The 22035-nt window shown below is 45.2% G+C and overlaps 1 protein-coding gene across 2 annotated transcripts in view; it reads left to right on the forward strand.

Moving 5' to 3' along the window:
• dennd5b (DENN/MADD domain containing 5B) overlaps window positions 1-21172 on the forward strand; it is a 73280-nt gene extending 52108 nt beyond the window's left edge. For both annotated transcript variants that reach the window (XM_069671245.1, XM_069671246.1), the window contains 17 exons: window positions 2383-2970; window positions 3498-3729; window positions 6882-7032; window positions 7256-7346; window positions 9844-9975; window positions 10073-10225; window positions 11175-11256; window positions 11360-11441; window positions 11965-12093; window positions 12196-12317; window positions 12418-12563; window positions 14469-14587; window positions 14672-14859; window positions 15154-15236; window positions 17230-17356; window positions 17473-17647; window positions 18424-21172. In XM_069671245.1, the coding sequence (XP_069527346.1) occupies window positions 2383-2970; window positions 3498-3729; window positions 6882-7032; window positions 7256-7346; window positions 9844-9975; window positions 10073-10225; window positions 11175-11256; window positions 11360-11441; window positions 11965-12093; window positions 12196-12317; window positions 12418-12563; window positions 14469-14587; window positions 14672-14859; window positions 15154-15236; window positions 17230-17356; window positions 17473-17647; window positions 18424-18607 (2784 nt within the window). In that variant the 3' untranslated portion in view covers window positions 18608-21172. The remainder of the gene's footprint in view (window positions 1-2382; window positions 2971-3497; window positions 3730-6881; window positions 7033-7255; window positions 7347-9843; window positions 9976-10072; window positions 10226-11174; window positions 11257-11359; window positions 11442-11964; window positions 12094-12195; window positions 12318-12417; window positions 12564-14468; window positions 14588-14671; window positions 14860-15153; window positions 15237-17229; window positions 17357-17472; window positions 17648-18423) is intronic.
• The last annotated feature ends 863 nt before the right edge of the window (window positions 21173-22035 follow it).

Genomic DNA, 22035 nt, shown 5'->3' on the forward strand with positions numbered 1-22035 from the left:
CTCGAGTGTGAAATGAGGTTGGAAGCCCAGGGTGAAGGCCTTTAGGACTCTGGAACTGTAGCTTAAGGTTTGAACTTTGGGTTTAATGCTTTAAGTTCACTTTTAGACTCTGGTCGGGCTTGTCGAGTGTGTAAAGCACAATGGAAGGCTCCCACAGGTACAGTTAAACCAGAACTTTAGGTGTAAGCATGCACAAGCTGCAGCAGCACACACACAAATAAAATGCAGACTACCAGGCTCCCTTTCAGCAAACAGGAAGTTAAAAAAACACACAATAGCGGGGAATTACCCATTGTTGGTCCACGAGTGCACCTGAAGGCAGCGTGAGTCTGAAGTGGCCTTTAGTCTCTGTATTGTCGTGACATTGAGGAGTTTTCTGTGACTTAAAGCCGTGTTCAGCTCATCGCTGTGTTGCACTTCATGTGCTGTGTGCATTCATGTGTTAAAGCGAGATAAGGCCCTAACAAAGCGGAACATCCAGACTCGCCAGCTTCCGGCTTTGCTCACATCCCCGACTCCCAGCGCTCGTTAATCCGGCACATTCTGTGTGGATGCTAATGATCGCAGCCAGCGCAGGATGCTGCTGCTGCTGCTGCTGCTGACTCCCCTCCTCCTCCTCCCCCACACGGGCTCCCCCGCCTGCCTGCGGAGAATCTCCCTGTTTGTGAATGATCCTTTGAAGTGGGGGTGACCCAGAAATGGGCTGATGATGAAAGAATGGCTGGAAGCGCTGCAGAGAGGAAAATATGGATGTAATTGGGGAATGAACGCCAGACAAGCTTTGCCTTTTTGAACCCTTTAATGCAGCTCGTCTTCTGCGTACCTGATGTCAGATGATAACATCATTATTTTATCATCCCTTTCCTACATTCTCGTTCTCTTTTCCCTCCTTGTGCAGATACAAGTAAAACTGGGGCAAGTTGTCCTCAGTTCTTTGTCAATCCTAAATAGTTGAACTTCCTTCTATCCTCCTAAAAAGCTGCTTTTCAGTCGGGTACAATCTTAGCCTGTACATAAATATTGGATGTAGCCACAGTGGTTGGAAGAATACTGTTTTGACGCCTGATATTTGGCATTTTGGCTGTGACTATTTTGGAGTTTTTTTCAAGGAGATTTGAAATCGACCTGAACAAAGCCTCTGTCAGTCAAAGCTGGTGTTCTCTGTAATCGATAGAAACAATATTTGAAATTGGCGCCATAGCTGTGGAGAAAGTTGTACTAACAGCTCATGATTTCGCCCATTCTACATTCCTACAACACCCAGCATGCATTGCGCCCCTCCCTCTGAAAGGAACGGCCCAGCGAGAGACGCTGGAGTGAAATACTCCCGTTTCTCTGCAGGCGACGGCTCAGAGCGGGACAGAGTCTGAAATACGACGAGAATATACCGGTGGATCGCCTAAAACATCTTCAGCTGTGCAGTCGGCATTTCAAACCTGACGATTCTGAACGAGACATGACATCGGAGGCAGCGTCCTAGATTGAGGAAGAGTAGTTTAGCGAGCTCCCTGGCCTCCGCCAGGTGACACGTTTTACCTGTTACGGAGGTTTTCCAGGGCCCGTTGGAGAAGCGGATAGCGTCCTCCAAAGGCACAGAGAGAAATAGCATTTTTTTTCTACCATGATGGGAATAGCTCCCTGTGACAGCATGATAGCACTGAGGTTGAAAATCAGCGAACTGGCCCTTTAAACTTAAGCAGTGTCCCTTATTACAAGAGCTAATGAAAGGACTCAGATTAGCTTCAGTTAGCTTAATAAAAAACCTTTAAAATGTGCCCTTCAGGGGACAAATCTTGACGCATATATAAAGATATTTAGAATAAAAACAGGCAGTGAAAAGGCTCTAAACTCTCCCTACATTTGAACAACAGGCCCTTTCCAACAAAGACGCTGCCATGTTTTTATCATCTCCCTTCTCAGCTTCATGTTCTGATAACGTAGCGGCTCACAGGACTCTGATTTCGCTCCTCTGTCCATCCTGATAACAGATATGAATCTGTGCCTCTGCTTTCTGGGAGTGTCTGAAGGGGATTCACATCTCTGTGTTGTAAAGTGGTTTAGTGTTATCAGAGGTTTTTGCTTTAATCCTATATGAGAGTGTGATGCAGACTCCATTGTGTCAGATTAAGGTTGATCTCCGTCAGTGTGCGATTATCAATCACACACTGACCTACATTCTCACCACTGTAGTGCAGCCTGACAGAAGTGAGATTTCTGACACTGGTACAGATTTTGGAGGGGAACATTTTTTTTATCGTCATTATCGCAGAGAATTTCTCGCCTAGCCCTGTCACTTTACTGTAAATGTAAAGGGATGAATGTCTGTTCCTTTTTCCTTTTTAAGCTTCTTTGTTGTCATATTTCTGTCTCTCCTCGTCGCAGGCCAACCTGTGTTTTGTGGACATCGACAACCACTGCATCGAGCTCCCAGAGGACTTTCCCCACTTCCCCAACAAGTCCGAGTTCATCCAGGAGCTCAGCGAGGTCCTGCTCAGCTTTGGCCTTTCTGCCAACACAGGGGCCCCCCCACGGACCCGCACTCCTGGCAGCACACCTGGCAGCGCCCCCTCCACCCCCGGCAGGGAGCGTAGGACGGCTGCTCTGCGGCAGCTCGAGGACGACGGGCGAAACGGAAACCTGGCGGGCGAGGATCTGGCTGTGCTGGAGCTGCTGCAGGGAAACGCCACGCTGGAGAGGCTGCAGGCGCTGACCAGGCGCACCGGGGTGACGGTGGCCCGCGTGGACGCCCTGAGGGCGGGGGTTAAAGGTCACAGCACTGAGGGGCAAGGAGGCCGGACCGCAGCTGAGGAGGAGGAGCTAAAAAACGCCAAGCTGAACGTGCAGCTGAGGGAGGTGTTCGCCGGCCGCTTCACCACCATGTTCGCCGACTACGAAGCCTTCGTCATCCAGAGCGCCCCCGACCTGGAGTCCTGGCTCACCAACCGGGAGCAGATGCACAACTTCGACAAGGTGCGCGAGGAGATCCTTCAGTGTTGACTTATCATTTTGCTTCTTTGTGCAAAGGGAGGTTTTTTCTTGCTGTGCAGAGGAGAAAGACAGAAAGGGTCATCTGAATTATTCTGTGAGGGTGGAATTATATCGTCTGTGTGGAACTCTGGAGAACAAATTCAACCTGACACGTTATGCACCTGTGTCCACGGGGTGCAGGAATTGTAAATGATATTGTTTGCATACTGCATGCGGGGCATTTCCCCCGTGGACGGTGGAAATGCCATCTCCTGCAGAGCGTTGGAAACAGGTCTGCTGTTGTGAATAGATGAATATTTGTATCATATGTCCTCAACAGTTATTTGCATTTTAAAAAACAGGATTTATTGGGGACAGGACGTTAGTCTCAGTTGACCTTCTGCTGGAGCAAATATTTGGCAGCAGTGGAAAACTTCAGAAACCTTAAGCAGAACCAAACATCAAAAATAAAATGAATGGTTAAAAGTTGCAGCTTTATTAAACTACCTCCGTGTTTGTCCTCGCTTCAGGCCTCGTTCCTGTCCGACCAGCCGGAGCCCTACCTCCCCTTCCTCTCCCACTTCATCGAGACGCAGATGTTCGCCACCTTCATCGACAACAAGATCATGTCCCAGTGGGAAGAAAAGGAGCCGCTGCTCCGAGTCTTCGACTCACGCATCGACAAGGCCCGCCTCTACAACGTCCGCGCTCCCAGCCTCCGATCATCCAGCTACCAGAGGTGCTCCGTCCTCAAGGAGTCCGGTAAGCTCAGCAGGGAGAGGCGAAGAATGATTTATGTCTTATTTAACCGGGTTATAGAAAACAATAATGGGCCCAGAACCGAACCTTGGGGGACGCCCTTGTGGACCTCACAGTGAGATTCTTGCAAACCAGCCGACTGCATGAATGTTTGTGGTCTCATTAGGCAGCAGAGAAGGAGCGTGCATGTCTGTCCGTCCTTCAAAGCAAGTCAATCGTCCATTAGCAGAGGTCAGACAGGATTTCACCGCACTGTGCAATTTAAAAACACACAAACACACTGCGTCCATCTCTCCTCCTCCTCCTCCTCCTCCTCCTCCTCCTCCTCTCTTGTCTTTCACTTATCGCCTGGAAGCGGCTCAGCTCTCCCCAGTGACCGGGAAACCCCTCCTCTCATTTCTCTGCCCAGCAAACGCTCCATCACTCTCTATCTCACACATAAGCACAAACACACACGCTCTGATGTGTCTGACTGCAGGAATGTTTGGTCAGGTCTTTCATTGTGATTTGTCTTAATTAGTGCTGCTTGAGTTTCCCTTCGTTAAGCCTTTAATTGGTGCTGAATGTGCAGTGTGAGGCAGGAGGTCAGACTCAGGACTGACTCAGACTGTTGGAGGCCAACGGGGGATCCATGAGGCTGCATGTGTCGGTTTGTGGTGCACTGATGTTCATCAAACGGTAAAGGAGCAGGATTAAAGGTTCACTTGTTTACTGAAAATAACTGGAGGCACCAAAGTGGAAAGTCTGTGTTTAAAGGGTAATTCCACTTTATTTTACGTGCACATTATTTTTATATTTTTTGGGGTCTATGTGATAAAAAGGTTTTGCATTTGCTTTAGTAGTTTTCTTCCGCCGTGAATATCTGCAACATAATTCCTGCGGGCAAATGCACCCGATCAAAGTCCGTCCACTAAAGTTCTTGTTATTCTAAGTGTGCGACAACATTACAGAAGGATCCCTACAGAGGTATACCTTTTAGTTTAAGAGTAATTAAACAGAAACAGCTGTTAGATTGCTCTGTGACAGACCCACCAGACTCCATTGAATAAAACACACATTTTACTTTGCTGTTGCTGGTGCACCGCTAACTCGATCAGTCACTATGTTTGTGTTATTGTGTGACTTTGGTGTTTCGAATTGTTAGTTTGGCTCTAACACAACATTTGTAAAACACATAATTACACAGAAAAACTACCTGATTGCGGCAGCGGTAGACAAACAGCTCCTGCGACCTGTGAGGTTAAATTAGTGTTTTTGTCAGTGGGGTCTGGTGGATTTGAAGAGAGCGATGTAACGGCTGTTTCGGGTTTAGAAAAAGCTTTCCACTCTGTTAGCTTCAACAGACTGACTGTATGTACTTCTGATTTGGCTCTTTAGTCTCAGTTTAGCAGATTTAATAGCTTGAATCTGTATCTTTTAAGCTTTATTAGATCAGAATTATTGTTTCAGCCAAAGTTACTCCCTGCTCATCTGCTCGTGACCCACACTGTTTCATGCTCACGGTCCAAGCGATGTAAAGCTTTAATTGCCGAGGCTGAGCTCATTTGTGGGCGACGGTGCATTCAGGTACACAATTACTCAGACAAAAGGCAGCGTTTCCCTCCACCTGCCTGCTTCCCCTGTGGCGTCTCGCTCCGGTGCGTCCGCTCTCTGCAGTGCTGAGATTAATGCTGCAGCTCCTGTCAGACACAAAACAAGCTCAATGCCAGAGCGAGGCAACATTACCCTGACAGTTTAACAACAAGCAGAGTTTCACCGACAGACGGAAGATAAGAGTGTTTGCTGCTGCAGGTGAAGGACGCGCAGGGAACAGTCAGATCTCAGAGGAGGGAGAAATGGACGGATCAGAGAGAGAGAGAGGAGAGGAAAGCACACGTCTTCTGTGATTCATTATGTCAACATGTTTTGAAGTGCAGCCAGGTTTTCTCTCCTGGGCAGACGATCAGCTGCTGCAGCACATTATGTCTGCTCTGTTAGTGATATTTTTCTTCATTCATGTTTGTCAGGTTGTATTTGTTGACATGACTGCCCCCCCGGCTACACTCACCCACACTCACGCTTTGCAGCTGAACTTTGTCGTCCTTCCCAGGGTTCGTACTTATACCGATAGCAGCACACATTTGTACCTTTTCCTTCTCTTGCAGAAAAATGTGATTTAAGATGTAAAATTCAGTCCAAATTTCTCAACATCGTATTTCATTTAGAACCTTTTATTCGCCACACAAACACGTAACTCCTTCCTCCCTACCTTCCTCTTCCTCATGCGGACAACTTTCAGCCTGTCAGTCTGTGATTTGGTCTGTACCTGTAAGTGCAGAGTTCAGTGCACCGCCCTAAAACCAATAAGAGTTTTTATAGTTTGAAAAAAAGTCGGAGGACCTCGCCCCTTTTCCCCGTGTCCTTGCTGCAGGAACTCTACCTATCGTAGTCCTTAGAACGACATTTAGAGGGTTCTCTTCCAGTATTAGACGGACCTTGACTGAGGTCAAAGATATGAGCTCTGGGGCGCTGGTTTAGCTCAGTGGGTAGAGCAGGCGCTCCATGTATGGAGCCCCTGATGCAGCGGCTGTCCTCGGCCCTGCATGTCATCCACTCTCTTCTCCCAATACTTCCTGTCTCTCTTCAGCTGTCCTATAAATTAAGGCAAAAATAGTCCAAAAATGGAGCACCATCTTCGAAACCATGTCTAACAACTTGTAACAGAAGCCTTAAAAAATGGACAAAAACACAAACAAATGCATCGACAGAAAAGTCTAAAATCACTTGTCTCCTTTCAAACTCTCAACGCACAAAGTGTGCCTCCATCTTGGTGTCGTATGTCGCGTCGCTCTACCAATCGCCTGCCAAACGCTTCCGTCACTTCAGCTTTAACTTATCGTGGTGCGAAAAACAAACCGTTGTGTTTGTATTTTTGGGCGTGATTTTTCATACCTTACTGATGGCTTTAATCTGGGAACAAGAAGAGATCTCTGAAAACACAGGAAAAGAAACACGAGCCGTGACAGGTTCAGACCTTCAGATTAGACATTAATTTAGAGGAAGCAGCTGCAGTTTGGGAAATAGTTTTCCTTGGTGAAATGTTAAGTGATGATGGATAAAACAAACACATACATCTGCTTCCTGCTCACAGTGTGATTGGATTGTGTCTCCTTCAGCTCAGGCCATCGAGCAGCGGCTGATGAAGATCGACCACACGGCCATCCACCCGCACCTGCTGGACATGAAGATCGGTCAGGGCAAATACGAGCAGGGCTTCTTCCCCAAACTGCAGGCGGACGTGCTCAACACGGGGCCCAGCAACAACAAGTGAGTCAGAATCACGGTGGCCGACGAGGGCCGTCACGCTGCAGCGGCCCAAATGGTTTCCATTAGAAGAAACAGGCTGCAAATACAGAAACGAAGCAAATAAAAAACTGTTATTTATCCAATAATTATCATCCTTCAAATCTGTTTAATTTACAAAATGTTGAAATGTAACTTAGGACGGTTTCTGTGTCTTTCAAAGTCTTTTAAAAACTTTTACCTCCAGGTGGTCTCACAGGACGGCGACGACTCAGCGAAGGAAAGACCGACACAGACAACAATCGGAGCATCTGAACCTCGACAACGACCTGAAAGAGGTGAAAAGAAACCCTCCTAACACCTGACCCCTCTCCTGACCTCTGTCCTCCTCTGTTCTCTAACGTTGTGTTGTGCACAAGCTTGTGTTCATTTTCTCTGTTTGTGTCATGGCGTCATATTTTAGTTTGTTTTAGTTCTGTAACTGAATTCTTTTGGTTCTGTTTTCCATCCTTCATGTGCATGCCGCCTCCTGTTTTCTGTCCCGTTCTTCTCTTTCGTTCCTGTCCTCTCCTGTCTGCTCGCTCGTCTGTCCTCTGCCGGTCTGTCGGGTCGGGGTTCGGTCCTCCTCAGCAGGCGGAGGGCTGTCTGGTCCTGCAGAACTCCATGGCGTTTTGGGAGTGGGACAAAGCGTCCCCTCCGCCTCTCAAACCGCCTAAAAAATCTTCCTCTGCGTCCTGTCTGGTATGTGGAGGAGCTTCTGTGCTGTGGACTCCCTCTCACAGACCCCCTCCACCCCCACCTCCGCCTCCACACCTTGCTTTTTTACCCAGGGCTCCCACGTAAGACGGTATCCCACCTGGTCGTCTTGATTTCTTAGAAGCCAGAAGTGAAGCCAGAGCTGCTGTAGCTTCAGTTGTGGCTTCAGTGGGAGCCCTGCGACACACACACTCCTTCTTATAGGCCCCGCCTTTCACTCCTCTCCTGTGCCACACCTTCCCTTGTTAACCCACATAAATCCACTCCTTTGTCGTGCTGGATTTTCACAACTTCTCACTTTTGAAAGAACTTTTATAATCTAAATTCATGACATCACCAGTGCTCCTAAACTATGAGCTGTTTAAGCAAAGCATGTGTATTTACGTAGCACCTTTCAGGCACAAGGTGAAAGTGATTTACATGAACATGAAAATAAAGCAGAAGTAGGGCTGCACGATTATCGCCAAAATAATGATCACGATTATTTATTCATATAATTTTATGCTGCATTCAGGCTCATGTACAAATTTAGCATCAAACTAAGACATCAGGTTCTCATCATGCTGCACTGTTTAAAGTAATAGTCTTGAAGATTACTGATGGAAGCCTTTACATTTGCAGTTTATAGTATTATTATGGACTGGGTGTCTGTGGCGACATTAGCTGAAAAAACCACAAGCGGCGCCCAGTTATTGACGCGTCTACTGGTCTTATCTACTATGGCTGAACAAACAAAGAAAAGATGGATGACTACAGATACAACTTCAACAAGAAGTGAAAATCCAAAGAAGAAGAAACAAACTCGACGCTCAGATGAAGCAAACAGTCTGAAAAGGAAAGCGACCGTCAGCCAGGAGAATCAAGAGTTACAACCGGAGCCGACCGTGGACGTCACACATGCAGCACTGTCTGGATATCTGGGAAGTGTGCTCCTGCAGTTACCGTTTATCACCATAGGTGCCGCCAAAGAGAACGAAACTGAGATCTTCTCAGGTTATCCCTTTAACATCACTTCCCCTCCGAACAAGCGATGACGAGCCGTTTCGTGGGACCGGTGTTTCGGTTTAACGCGTGACTCGCTCTCTTCCTGTTTTAGCGTAACAACAAGCAGCGTTCAAAACGCGACTGAGCGTTAGTCGCCTTCATGACACGTTTGCACAAACAACACTTCAAAGACGAAACAGAGAAGTTTATTCTGAGATCGTAAAGAACAACATTCACAAGCACAGCTACGTTTTCTCTTCCCTTTTTCAACACTTGCTGTAACCACGACAACCACAGACTCATTCGGCTGAAAGTCTCCAGTTAACATGGTCAGTCATTGAACCGAAACACTGTGTCTGTTGATTTCTCTGCCGCTACAAGGTCGGCGCTCATCACATGACAGCTCCCCCAAAAGTGAAGCCCAAACCTCTCCGTCGCCCCCTGGGGGAGGGGCTGTTAGTTAAGGGAGCGCTTGATTTGATCTGCAGCAGAGTTTTCTACGGGCGGAGCATTTTAAACATCAATATCAGCGTCAGTCGTGGGAAGACAAAATCGTGATTAATATTGGATTAATTGTGCAGCCTCGTTAGATTTCAGTTTAATAATAATAATAATACAAATAGAATAACGAAAACAAGCACACAGATAGTTAAGATTAAAAAGAAAAAGCATCTGTAGGACAACAACAACAGAAACCTAAAGTAAGCTAAAAATCGTTCCAGATTAAAAGTAAGTTTTGTGTCATTATTAAACATTAATCCTTTGAGTCCTGATTTAAATAAGCTGACGGTTTTAGTTTCACAGAAACTGAAGTCTGCTTCAACTTGCTTTGGTTTCTCTCTGGGAACACTGATTGAACCGGTCCCAGATGACCTGAGGGGTCTGGAAGCTTCCAAGCAAACAAGAGAAACATAAATGTTTAGGCCTAAGACCATCTTGTTCTTTACAGACAAGCTTGTAATGATAATATTATACACACAGCTTATTCTAAAATGATAGCACGAGTTGTATTCCTAAACTAAATATGACAACAGATAAAGCGTCTCTCTCCCCTCCTGCGACTCAGATCGGTGTGTTCTCTGTCTGATCCTTTAGAAGTACATGCAGGATGCCCGCAGCCTGGGGAAGAACCTGCGGCAGCCCAAACTGTCCGATCTGTCCCCCGCCGTCATCGCTCAGACCAACTGGAAGTTTGTGGAGGGGCTGCTGAAGGAGTGTCGCATGAAGGTGAACCACACAACCAATTAAATACCTGTACATTTAAAACGTGTTTCATAATGTACAGTCCGTTAAAGTGAGTCTGTGCGCGGGTGTGTGCGTGCAGACGAAGCGTATGCTGGTGGAGAAGATGGGCCGGGAGGCGGTGGAGCTCGGACACGGTGAGGCCAACATCACGGGACTGGAGGAGAACACTCTGATCGCCAGCCTGTGTGACCTGCTGGAGAGGATCTGGAGCCACGGGCTGCAAGTTAAACAGGTCAGTACACACACACATGCACAAACACACACACACAAGCATACAAAGGACCATGTGAATTCTGGTATTTTATAAACCTTGACTGATATTTTGGGCTAACGGGTACAAAAAGGTTTGTGATTCTTGGGGGCTCATGCTCCCGATCAAAGTGCGTCCACTAAAAGTTCTTGTTTTTCCACTGACAGGCTCAGACTGTTGTTCTAAGTCTGACAACATTACAGAAAGGATCCCTACACAGACACCTTTTTGTTTTCAAGAATTAAATGCTTTTTTCAACCAGAAACAGACGTTGTGTGGCTGTATTCAAAACCACCAGACTCCATTTACAAAAACGGTAATTTTACCTTTCAGAACATGAGAGTTGTCAGTCGACTGCTGCCTCAATTTGTTTAGTTTTTTAGTGTTTTTGTGTGTTACTAAAATACAGTGTTGAATCCAAAATACCCATTTAACACACCAGAGTCACACAATAACAACAACAAACTAATCAATCAAGGTAGCGATACTCCAGCAACTTCCTGTGTTCTGTGAGGTAAAATTGCTGTTTTTGTCAATGGAGTCTGGTGGCTTTGAAAAGAGCGATGTAACTTCTGTTTACGGTTCAAGAAAAGGTCTTCCTCTGTAACAAAGAGGTCTGTCTCTGTAGGGATCCTTTCTGTAATGTTGTCACACACTTAGAATAACAATCTGAGCCTGTCAGTGGAAATAAACAAGACATACTGTGACAAACACGATTTATTGAACATGTAGAAATTACAAGCGTGTATAAAAATACAAACTTTGCTTGAAGAAATGAACAAAAGTGCATCTCTCTCTGCAAAATAATATATAGACCTTTAGTAAAACAGACAGATCTGGTGACACACACACACACACACACACACACACACACACACACACACATGAAGCGGCTGTCAGTATAAACACACACACCTCTCTGCCCTTTCAGGGGAAGTCGGCCCTATGGTCCCACCTGATGCACTACCAGGCCCGAGAGGAGAAGCTGGAGCAGCAGCACGCCGAGTCTCAAGGTGCAGACACACACACACACACACACACACACACACACTGACTGTCCTGCGTTGTCTAACACACACATAAGTGTGACTTTTAATCTGTATTTTTCCCAAACAGGCTCAAACGTTCCTGAGAGGAGGAAGTCTGATAGCTCCATCGGGATGCCGTTCCTTCGTGTGTCTCTCATTCAGGATATGAGGTACGTGTGCTGCCCTCTGGTGGTGGAAACGTGTCTCATGACGTTGGCAGTGGAAATCCAAACTTTTTTGCAGAGCTTGAGAGTCAGTACATCCGTGCCTCTCATCTCTTGGTTCAGTGCCATTTAAACATGAATTATATTGATCCCATCAGGTGATCATTTTTATCTTGTGCGCTTAAATAAATAAGAAACACTTGTAACAGAGAGACATTCATTCTGTAGCAGGCTATATGTTTGTCTTCATTCAGCTTAAACCCCAAATGCTCCCACATCAGAGCTCTGGAGGGCAGCTTGGAAACCAATTTGGACTAAGTCTTCCAAACTTTCAGGCTGGAATTATTTACCATCTGGAGAAACACCCATTAGAGCAAGGTGTTCTATCTTAAAGTTGTACCTCTACACTGACCATTAGTAAATACACAGAATTTCCTCCGTCATCTCCTGACACTCACTGAACATTAGAGTGATTTAATGCCAGCGTGTGTTCTCACGAGCGTCCATCACTCATCTGCTGTCTCCTCAGACACATCCAGAGTATGTCAGAGATAAAGACCGACGTGGGCCGAGCGAGAGCCTGGATCCGTCTGTCTCTGGAGAAGAAGCTGCTCTCTCAGCACCTCAAACAGCTGCTGTGCCGACAAGCCTTAACCAAGTGAGCGCGCACACACACACACGGCCCAGAATATCAGCCAATAAACTATTCGTTCTTATACAGTAACATCGAACAAAAAACTGTCCTTTCTTGTGTCCGCAGGAAGCTGTACAAGCGTTACGCCTTCCTGCGCTGCGAGGAGGAGAAGGAGCAGTTCCTCTTCCACCTGCTCTCTCTGAACGCCGTCGACTACTTCTGCTTCACCAGCGTCTTCACCACCATCAGTGAGTTCTTCCTGGGCTGCACCTGACCTCTGACCTCTGACTATTCAGCCACAGCTCGGCTTCACTGTTAAATCCAAAACCTCGCTGTTTGTCCCTGCAGTGATCCCGTACCGAGTCGTCATCATCCCCATCAAGAAGCTGAGCAACACCATGACCACCTCCAACCCCTGGGTGTGTGTGTCGGGGGAGCTGGGAGACTCGGGCATCATGCAGATCCCCAAGAACGTCCTGGAGATGACCTTCGATGTGAGTACTGTGACCTTTGACCTCGGTGTGGTGATGTGGTGAAAAGCCTTCGGAATAAACGCTGAGGGCAGTTTGATGGATTTCAGCATGGTTTTTTGGTACACGCCCACTGCATGCATGCATCAAAGGAACTGTTTTACTTGTTCGAGGGCATAAAGGGTCTTTTTACCCGAAGTTTAGTTTATTCATAGCTACATACAAATATTCACAGAGGGTCCTTAAGGCTATAAATACTACTAGAGGTGAGGAATCACCCAGGAAGGCGGTGCAGGTGAGATTACAACCACAGTGCAGAGTTGATGGTTCAGTGAATCCAGTCCAGGCGAAGCTGCAGACGTCCTGCTGTCCTCCTCACGCTGCATGTCTGTTCACGTGCATGTTCATCAGTGCTGTTCGTGTGTCTGTTTGCATGACGGCTCATGTCCTTGTTTTGGTTGTCATGGCAGCGTTTTTAATCGTCCACACATGTGTCTTAACAAGTGTTTCCATCTCCCTCAGTCTGCTTTCAGGCCTCACACTCACATCTCTGCCTTGTTCAAGGTTAGAAGAAGCCCCCGCTTCCTCCATGTCCCATCATGCACTTCTGTCTCTATCAAACGCTACTGTTGCCTGTTTACCCTTACACGCTTTGTTGTTGTCCTGCAGTCAGCTTTAATTTAGTTTCGAAGTTACAGTTACAGTTAGTCAGTTATAGAAAGTGTTTGCTTTAATTCCGCCGCAGTCACACCCTTCACTCTAAATGTCTCTGTGTGTTAGTGTGTTAGACTTCATGCTTATAGATAAATGTGTCACTATAGCTAAACATTTTGTAGCATAGACTGTGTATAAGAAGTGGACATAGCCAACATACAAGTCTCCCACTGGTTTGCCCAAAGTGACCACATTTTGACGAGAGGGTGGAGCTGGAGAGAAACACGGTCTTAGCAGATGTAGCGTTATTTACAGCTAGCTTTGTTAGCAAATAGCATCAAAATGAATATTGATTGGGATGCTTGTAGTGACTAGCAAAGAAACAAAACTTGCATCAGGAATACTTGGTGTTTTATCCATCCATCCATTTCCTCCGCTTATCCGGGGTCAGGTCGTGGTGACAGCAGCCTAAGCAGTTAACCCAGATGTCCCTCTCACTAGCAACACTTTCCAGCTCCTCCTCTGGGATCCTGAGGCGCTCTGGGTCTGCCTCGGGGTCTCCTCCCAGTTGGACGTGCCCTGAAAACCTCCAAAGGGAGGCGCCCAAGAGGCATCCTAATCAGATGCCCAAAACACCTCCACTGGCCCCTTTCGATGCGAAGGAGTAGCGGCTAAACTAATTTCAGCCGCTTGTATCCGCGACCTCATTCTTTCAGTCACCACCCAAAGCTCATGACCACAGGCGAGGGTTGGAACATAGATCGACTGGTAAAGCGAGAGCTGTCTCGCCACGACGGTCCGGTACAGTTCCCGCAATATTGCTGACGCTGCACCGACCCGTCTGTCAATCACACGATCCATTTTCCCCTCACTATACTTAAACAAACCGCCCCAGTGACGGCTGGCTTGGCTTGGCTTCTATCCCCTATTTGACTCTACTTGGGAGCATAATCTACTAAATGAACATCACGCTGTGTTGAAGAAGACTTGAAACTACAGATAAAGAGCATGAACTGATCCGGAAAAATTCTTACTGAGGGAATAAATCAAGAGAGAAGTAGGGTTGTTTGCTTCCATCAAATCAGACTTCATTTTGTAATCAGTGGAGTCGCCCCCTGCTGGACATTAGCAAGAATGCAGGTTTAAATGCCTCTGACCACTTCTTCTACACCGTCTATGACTTGTACACTCATAGAGTCCCTAAAAGAAGGATTTGGTCACACTTAAAAATGCTCTTCATTAACCACATTTCCTCTCCTCCGCGCCTGTGTTCAGTATCAGAACCTGGGGAAGCTGACCACGGTGCAGCTGGGTCACGATAACGCCGGCCTCCTCGCTAAGTGGCTGGTTGACTGTGTGATGGTGCGGAACGAGATCACAGGACACACATACAGGTGAGTGAACGCTGGAAGCAAAGAAGAACAAATACAGGGATGTAAACAAGTCTTTAATCACCTTTCTGACTCCGCCTCCTCCAGGTTTCCGTGCGGACGCTGGCTCGGTAAGGGCGTGGACGACGGCAGCCTGGAGCGGGTCCTGATCGGTGAGCTGGTGGTGCCCAGCGCAGAGGAGGATTCTGGGAGAGGCTGCCGTACACCTCCGCTGCAGCGCTCGCCATCACAGGCCAGACGCATCAGCATCACGTCCATGTCACAACGAGGATACAGTCAGTACCTGCCGAGAGTCATACACACCTGATAGCTGTGCACCTGCTGTCGTTTTAACTTCAGTTTATGAGTGAAATTCATGTAGAACGAGGAGGAAATGAAACCTTAGGTCAGAGCCTGGGCCAGGACTTTAAAAACACTAGATTTTATAACCAATAATTTATGTTAAATTATATTTTCTGCATATTTATTTAAAAAAATTCATTAGTTTGCTTAAATACTGGAGTCAACTTTTAACACCATGCATGTGTTAGTTCTTAATTCTATTATTAATGAGACTGTTATTGTTGCAGAACCGACTTCAGCGCAGATCCAGGAGGCGATCGGGGAGGCCGTGAACAACATCATCAAACACTTTCACAAGCCAGAGAAAGAGGTCAGTGAGTCAGAGACGGCTGAACTAAATATTGTCTCGGCAAACAACCCTGGGAAAGATGTTCCAGCGCTCGTCTAGGTCTTCCAGGAGTCTGTTGCCCGTGCATGTCAGTCATTGGTTTTCAGCATCGGCTGCCAGGCTAGAGGTGTGTGAAGTGTGTGTTGTTGACGCTCCGCCCGGCGCCTCTCAGAAGCTCTTCACCCGCGGCTAGCTCGCTCTCAGTGCTCTGACACGTCCTTGCACCAGTGCTCTCTTCGACAGCTCATTTTTACAGAGACGTTTTAAACAATAACAAGGTAATACAGGGGAACTTGACGGCATTCCTCTCACGCTGCGACTCCCTCGCAGCTGTCTCCTAATCACTTGGTCAGTTACTCTTTTCAGGAGACAGTGGGCGTGCAACTAGGTAGGCCCACCCCCCTAGCCTGACAGCCATAACGGACAGCCAATCAGGAGATAGTGTGCTGTGACAATATGGATATATGTCTCTTTCCACTCACTGTTCATCACGTCTTGGTCGTAAATTGGTGTTTCATAGCAGAGGAAACAGATGTTGTACGAACTGTTCAGAACACTTTGGTCCAGCAGACTTGAAGTGGCCTCTGTCAGAGGAGTGATGTAAAGTGTATAAAGAGTGGAGACTGATAACAGCAGCCCTGAAAGAGGCCTTGAAGCAGACAAACGTGCTGTAATCACAGGATCTTTGTCCAAAAGGCTGCATGAAATTCTCTCCTCAAAGCTTTAAAACTGCCTCAGTGACACCAGGAGCACACTGAATCATAATCCTTTGATGTCTTCACTCAAAACTGCAGGATTATATTCAGGGACTGTCCACTGTGTTAGGGCTAAAAGTAGCTGCTAACTGTCCAAGTTAGAAAGACTTTATAGAAACATTTCAGCACCAAAACCTGCTCCTACTGAAAGTGAGAGAGAAGTAAGACTCCTCTGTCACCGAAATCTTCTCACAAGTAGCCTGCAGCTGCAGGTAACGAAGCCCAAGTCAGTGATTGGGAGAAAAACATTTGCTGAAAACGTTAAGCATCTTTGGCTGGGGGGGTTAATTAGTACAAATCCAACAAAAAGCTACAGAATTATCTCATGAAAAAAAAATGCTGTATCATGTGTAGTTAAGCATCTGAATGTTTGTTAGCAAGCTAATTTACTTTAAGGTGATTTACTGTTTGCAACAGTCCCTAAATTGTTTCTGCTGCCGCCTCGTGGCCACAAAAAAATCAGTTATTGCAATTGAAAGGAAGAAGCTGTTCCAATCCCTTTGTCGACACTTAAAGGACTCTCAGACTTTAAAGTGTTCCTGCAAACGTTTAGGACTTTCCAGCTGTCAAACATCAAGTCCACGAGGGCTCTCTTTTATGCACCTTAAAGGCTTAAGCTGATGCAATTACCCACAGTTAATAGCGTTTAAACATTCACCACAGGTCCAAAAATGTCTAATAAACATGGTAGGACCGGCAGCTGGGTGTGATTTAATGGAAAGCTTAAGTTAAAGAGAAACACTCACAAGACACAAGAAATCAGACAAAAACCAGCAAAGACTGTATTATAAAACTAGTTTATTCATCAACTGTGTGGTTTAATTTTGTCTTGAAGATGCTGTTTCTACAAAAACAACAAACGACTTCTTAGAGCCCAAGAAGGGTCAGGGTTCAAGCTCAGTAATGACAGGGTCCAACAAAAGACGCTTTTCATATTTGATTTAGGGGAAAGGTTTGACTTAAAGTCAGGGTACTCTGCCTTTGTCTGTGTCTTCATACGTCCCAAAAGAAATTCAATACTAAATTGCTGAATGTGAATTGACTTAACTCAGCAGCTCCTTATGGATCTTCTGTTGCATCTTACTCAAATTCAAAAGGCTTCTCTCTTTATCCAGTTCATTATTTCAGCATTTATGTTGTTCCGTGATCACAACATGAGCTCTGCATGTTGGCGTCTGTCCTCTGCGTGTTTCATGTGTTGCTTTTGTGTGTGCGTGCAGAGAGGCAGCCTGACCGTCCTGCTGTGTGGAGAGAACAGCTTGGTCACAGCTCTCGAACAGTTCTTCCATCACGGCTTCAAGTCTGCTCGCCTCTTCCAGAAGACTGTGTTTGTGTGGGACTTTGTGGGTGAGTGTGGAGGGACGGCGCCACCTGCTGCTGATGAGATTCATATTTTAGGCTCAGTGTTGTTAATTAACAGCAGACAGTAAGGCTCACCACGATGTACTCTTCTCCCTCTGCAGAGAAGGCCGTCGCCTTCATGGAGTCCGCTGACCAGATGGGAGACCTGCAGGAGACGGCGGAGCCCCTGGGGATGACCTGTCAATCACTCTGTCACTATGTCAACGCCATCAACTCCACCCTGAGGAACATCGGCAAGGACGGGAAGTTCCAACTGCTGGTCTGCCTCGGAGCCAGGTCGGTCATCCTGTAGATGTGTTTAACATTCACAGTGAACATGGGTTTGAAATCGTATTTACACATATAGGACCACAATTACTGACCGTGCACAAAGATGAACATGTTTTATGACTGACTAAGTGACTATAAAACGTTGATAATAATTTTCTATATCTTTATATCTGTAATTTATCATTTCTTAACCAAAAAACAGCTGTTGCATAGCTTTCTTCAAAGCTGCCAAACTCCATTTACTAAAACATAAATGTTCGGTAAGTTTCTGGTTTGCTGCAGCGTCTATGCATCAGTTAGGTTTTTTTGTTATTGTGTGACATTGCTGAATTAAATGGTTAGTTCGGATACAAAAACATATTTGTCTAACATAAAATAACACAAATATCCTAACCAATAAAGGAAGCGGTAGACCAGCAACTCTTGGTTTCTGTCACGTTAAATTACTGTTTTTGTCAATGGAGTCTGGTGTGTTTGACGAGAGCGATGGAACGTCTGTTCCTGGTCTCAAAGAAAGGATTTTACTGTCTAACAAAAAGGTCTATCTCTGTAGGGATCCTCTCTGTAATGTTGTCACTTAGAATAACAATCTGAGCCTGTCAGTGGAAAAACTTTTTAGTGCATTATGTTCTATTTGTACGGATAATTTCTGCCAGCTGCCAGAAATCTACTGGAGACATTATAAAACCTTTATACCATATAATCATTTAGACCCTGAAATAGATAGAAATCTCTTATAGCCCTCTTAGCACAGAAACATCGTCTTCCTGTTTCTTCTGCAGGGACCGTCTGCTGCCCCAGTGGCTCCCCCTGCTGGTGGAGTGCCCGGTGATCCTGCGGATGTACGAGGACACGGCGCTGCTCAGAGACCGCACCACTGTCAACGCCCTCATCGGAGTCGTGGAGACGCTACACGACTTTCCCATCACACTGGAAGCCTCGCTGGTCAAAGGCATCGACCTTTAGCCCCCGGCTGAAACAGATGGATCTAAAACCTAACCTCACAACCACCAGCTTCAACCACTTACCCGCTTTTAGCTGATTGGTTCTGGGATTAGACGTGACCAGGGAAGGAGGAAGCAAAAAGTTGTACTGCTTCATGTGAGAAGAAGGCGCTTTGGATACAGTATTATTACTCCACCTGTGGCTCAGAAAGACCCCTTTTATTGTACCTACCAGTGCTTAGTCATGTTTTACAGATATATTGTATCACTGTCTACAATTTTCCAGAATATACCGCCTGATTTCAAGTCGATTCCCTTCCTTCCAAGCAGTCATTTTAATTTTGTCACTCTAAAAATCTGCTTAAATCAAAGTAAAACTTTGCAGAAATGTGAGTTTTATTTTGTCTTTTTGGCGCAAATATTTCAAAACATCCCAAATGTATACTTTCATTTGCAAAAGAGCTCAAAAATGTCCTAAAACAGCTGCTCTGTGCAGTTTTTAACAAATGCTACTCAAAATACTGAATTTACCAGGGACTCATTTCAGCAAAAACAAATGGCTGCTTGGAGAAAATAAATTGAAAAATGTCTGACAGTAATGCACGCTGGTTTAACGGGGTGAAAATTTGCCAAACTGCTAGTTTGGGTCTTTAAAACTTTAAGTAGCAGCAGCCGATGTTTCCTGTGTGTTAGCTGTGTAGCTTAGCCCTCCTTCAGTAGGTACAACTAGACAAACTGTGTGATAAAATCGTCTTTCCCTGCCTGCAACTGGTGATTACAGCGCCAGCATCCCCGTACTTCCCTTGTTAGTGTTAGCATTAGCAAGCATGCTCATGGGATGTGGCCTGAAGAATCACTGGAGGGATTATAAGAAACATTCAGTGCAGTAATGTGGAGTCAGCAGCCTCTTTTTCTTTCATTTCACTGGATTCATGTCGGGCATTTTCTCCTCCTTCAGCCTGCGGATGGACACAGAAACTGATCTCAGTGATGCAGCTCAGAGTCAGGAGGATAACCTGTGGCTGCACTGACATTCCTACCGAACGACAGGCGACAACCTGGCTGTTTAAAATGCTGTGTTCAGGCGTGTGTGTCTGAATGTGTTTCAAGGATGTGTGTGTGTGTGTGTGTGTGTGTGTGTGTTTTTCCCCTTTTATTTTTATATCCAATTTACAATTTTAAAGGGATCTACTGGTTTCTGTACTGTAACACTGTGAGATTGTGTTTGTGTGTGTGTGTGTGTGTGTGTGTTTGTGCGTGTGTGATTCTTTTATGCGTCACACATTCATTTATGATTTCCTAACCGTTTGCCAATATTGTCACATCAATACAAGCTATAAAACCCCACAAAATATATGATTTAATTGTCAACAAAAGCTCAGTAATTTCCTGAAGCAGCTGTCGCTGCAGTTAATAACAAACGCTACTCAAACAGGATGAAACTAAGCATTTGTGAGGGACTACTTTTTGCGGAGGATTTATACAAAAAAGTGGGCTTTTACTACTCCAAGACATGTTGTGTTTTTTAATGGCTTTTGTTGACAATAGAAAGTCTAAGCATAAAAGGAATTCATTTGAGATCAGTGCAAATGTTACAAGCTAGCTGTACAAACAGTAAATTCCTATTTGGCATGAATGCGTCACCATCTGTCATACATAAAAGGAAGGAACAGGGACTTAACTTGTCATTTATGATGTAAAACTTTGATTAATTCAACCACCACCTCCTCCAAACTGATTCTTTTTCCTCCTTAAGCGGTAGCCAGCAAAGACAGGTGGAACCTCTAACACCTCGTCGTTTTCAGAAGGATATTTGTCCTCCCTTTAACTCCTCCTGCATGAGAGATTTTTACCACTGTTGCCACTTTCCTCTGTCTAAAAACGGTGTAAATATTCTCATTAGTGCATGTCGACATTTAGACTGAGCTGTATTTTTGTGAGATTTAAACATTTGAGGACATAAAGGGTCAAACCCCACCTCCCTGCTGTTTCCAGTGTCGAGTCTGTGAAGGACACACGATGCCTGTCATGGTTTTGAATGTCTTGATTTCGTGTATTTATTAATTTAGTATTAATCCATAAGGGATATTTTAAGGTTGATTAAACCTGTGGAATAACTGGAAATGTTCATGTCCTTAAAGCAGTAACCACTATTTCCACTTCCTGTGTTTTTATCATGTTTTAACCCCGTGTGCTCCTGCTGCTGATGCCTCACCTACAGGACGACCCAAAGCTCCAAAAGCACAATAACAGAGTCCTCCGTCTCGTCCTGGATCTGTCTTTGTTTGGACTCTTTGCTGACAGCTTCATGTCAGACTGAACTGAGGACGACTGAGATTCCTCCTTTTAGACTACTGCACACTTTGCTTACAGTGTGGATTTGTTACATGGACATGTCGTGTGACGAGTGGTTTTAACCCTAAGTGGATCTGCTCAAACAGGAAACGGGAAACGCTTCGGACAGTCGTGCTCGTGGCAAAAAAACGCCATCGGACAGATAGAGTTTCATGTCTGTGTTTGACTGACGATTCTGTTCTGATATTTATTATGCCTATTTCAATAAAAACACCCAGTGTGTTAACGATGACAGGTGTCGTTTGTAATTGAATTACACTTCATGCATGTACAGTGTGTCAAAAGCATAGGTCCTATATAAGAAGTTGACATAGTCACTGTTGTGTCTTTTAAAGCCAGAAGTGCTGCATCTTTGCTGTCGCCATCTTGTTTTTGTGAAGCCAGAAGTGACCATATTTGGATGTGGGGGTGGAGCTATAGAAAAGCAAACAAACTTACACAATGTTGACGGCTAACACGTGTGCCAGAGTGTGTGTGTGTGTGTGTGTGTGTGTTAGCACGTCATTTTACATATGAAATATCTTGGGGGGGGGGGGGGGGAAGAATAGCAAAAAATATGTGTACATTTATCTTGAAGTAAGAACTTTACAATCCATCATGCATTTCTAAGGATACAATACTGAAATTAAAAATAGTTTCCTCTACAATCTCTGATCAATCTGTAGCATAGTGATAAAAGTTATTTTTATTGTAAATTACCAACCAGCTTGTCTTGTATATATAATTATGAAGTAATAACTTATCTTCCAACGAAAATAAAGACAAAAAAAATTATAAAAAATAAATGAAATGAATAAAAAGGAAGGATTTAATGAATAAAAGAATTATTTTCTAATAAAGACCGTAAAATGTGGTTGAAACCCCCCAAACATTGACCTTCAGTTTAGATTATTTTGCCACAAAATGATTTCCTTTGTAAAAAGTATTTTAACTAACATAAAACGAAGCGAAAATCAAATTAAAAGAATAAAACATTGTTTAACAGAGCCACCTCCTGGTAGCTTGTCTGCCTTGCCCCGCCCCGACTGGCTATAAACCTCTTTTCCCGCGTAAATCCTTATAAGGGTATCACAATGTGTTTACGTAGGCAGACGT

The sequence above is a fragment of the Semicossyphus pulcher genome, unplaced genomic scaffold, assembly GCF_022749685.1.
Source record: "Semicossyphus pulcher isolate SPU_LCO1_2020_fin unplaced genomic scaffold, fSemPul1.0.p SCAF_20, whole genome shotgun sequence".
NCBI lineage: Eukaryota > Metazoa > Chordata > Actinopteri > Labriformes > Labridae > Semicossyphus > Semicossyphus pulcher.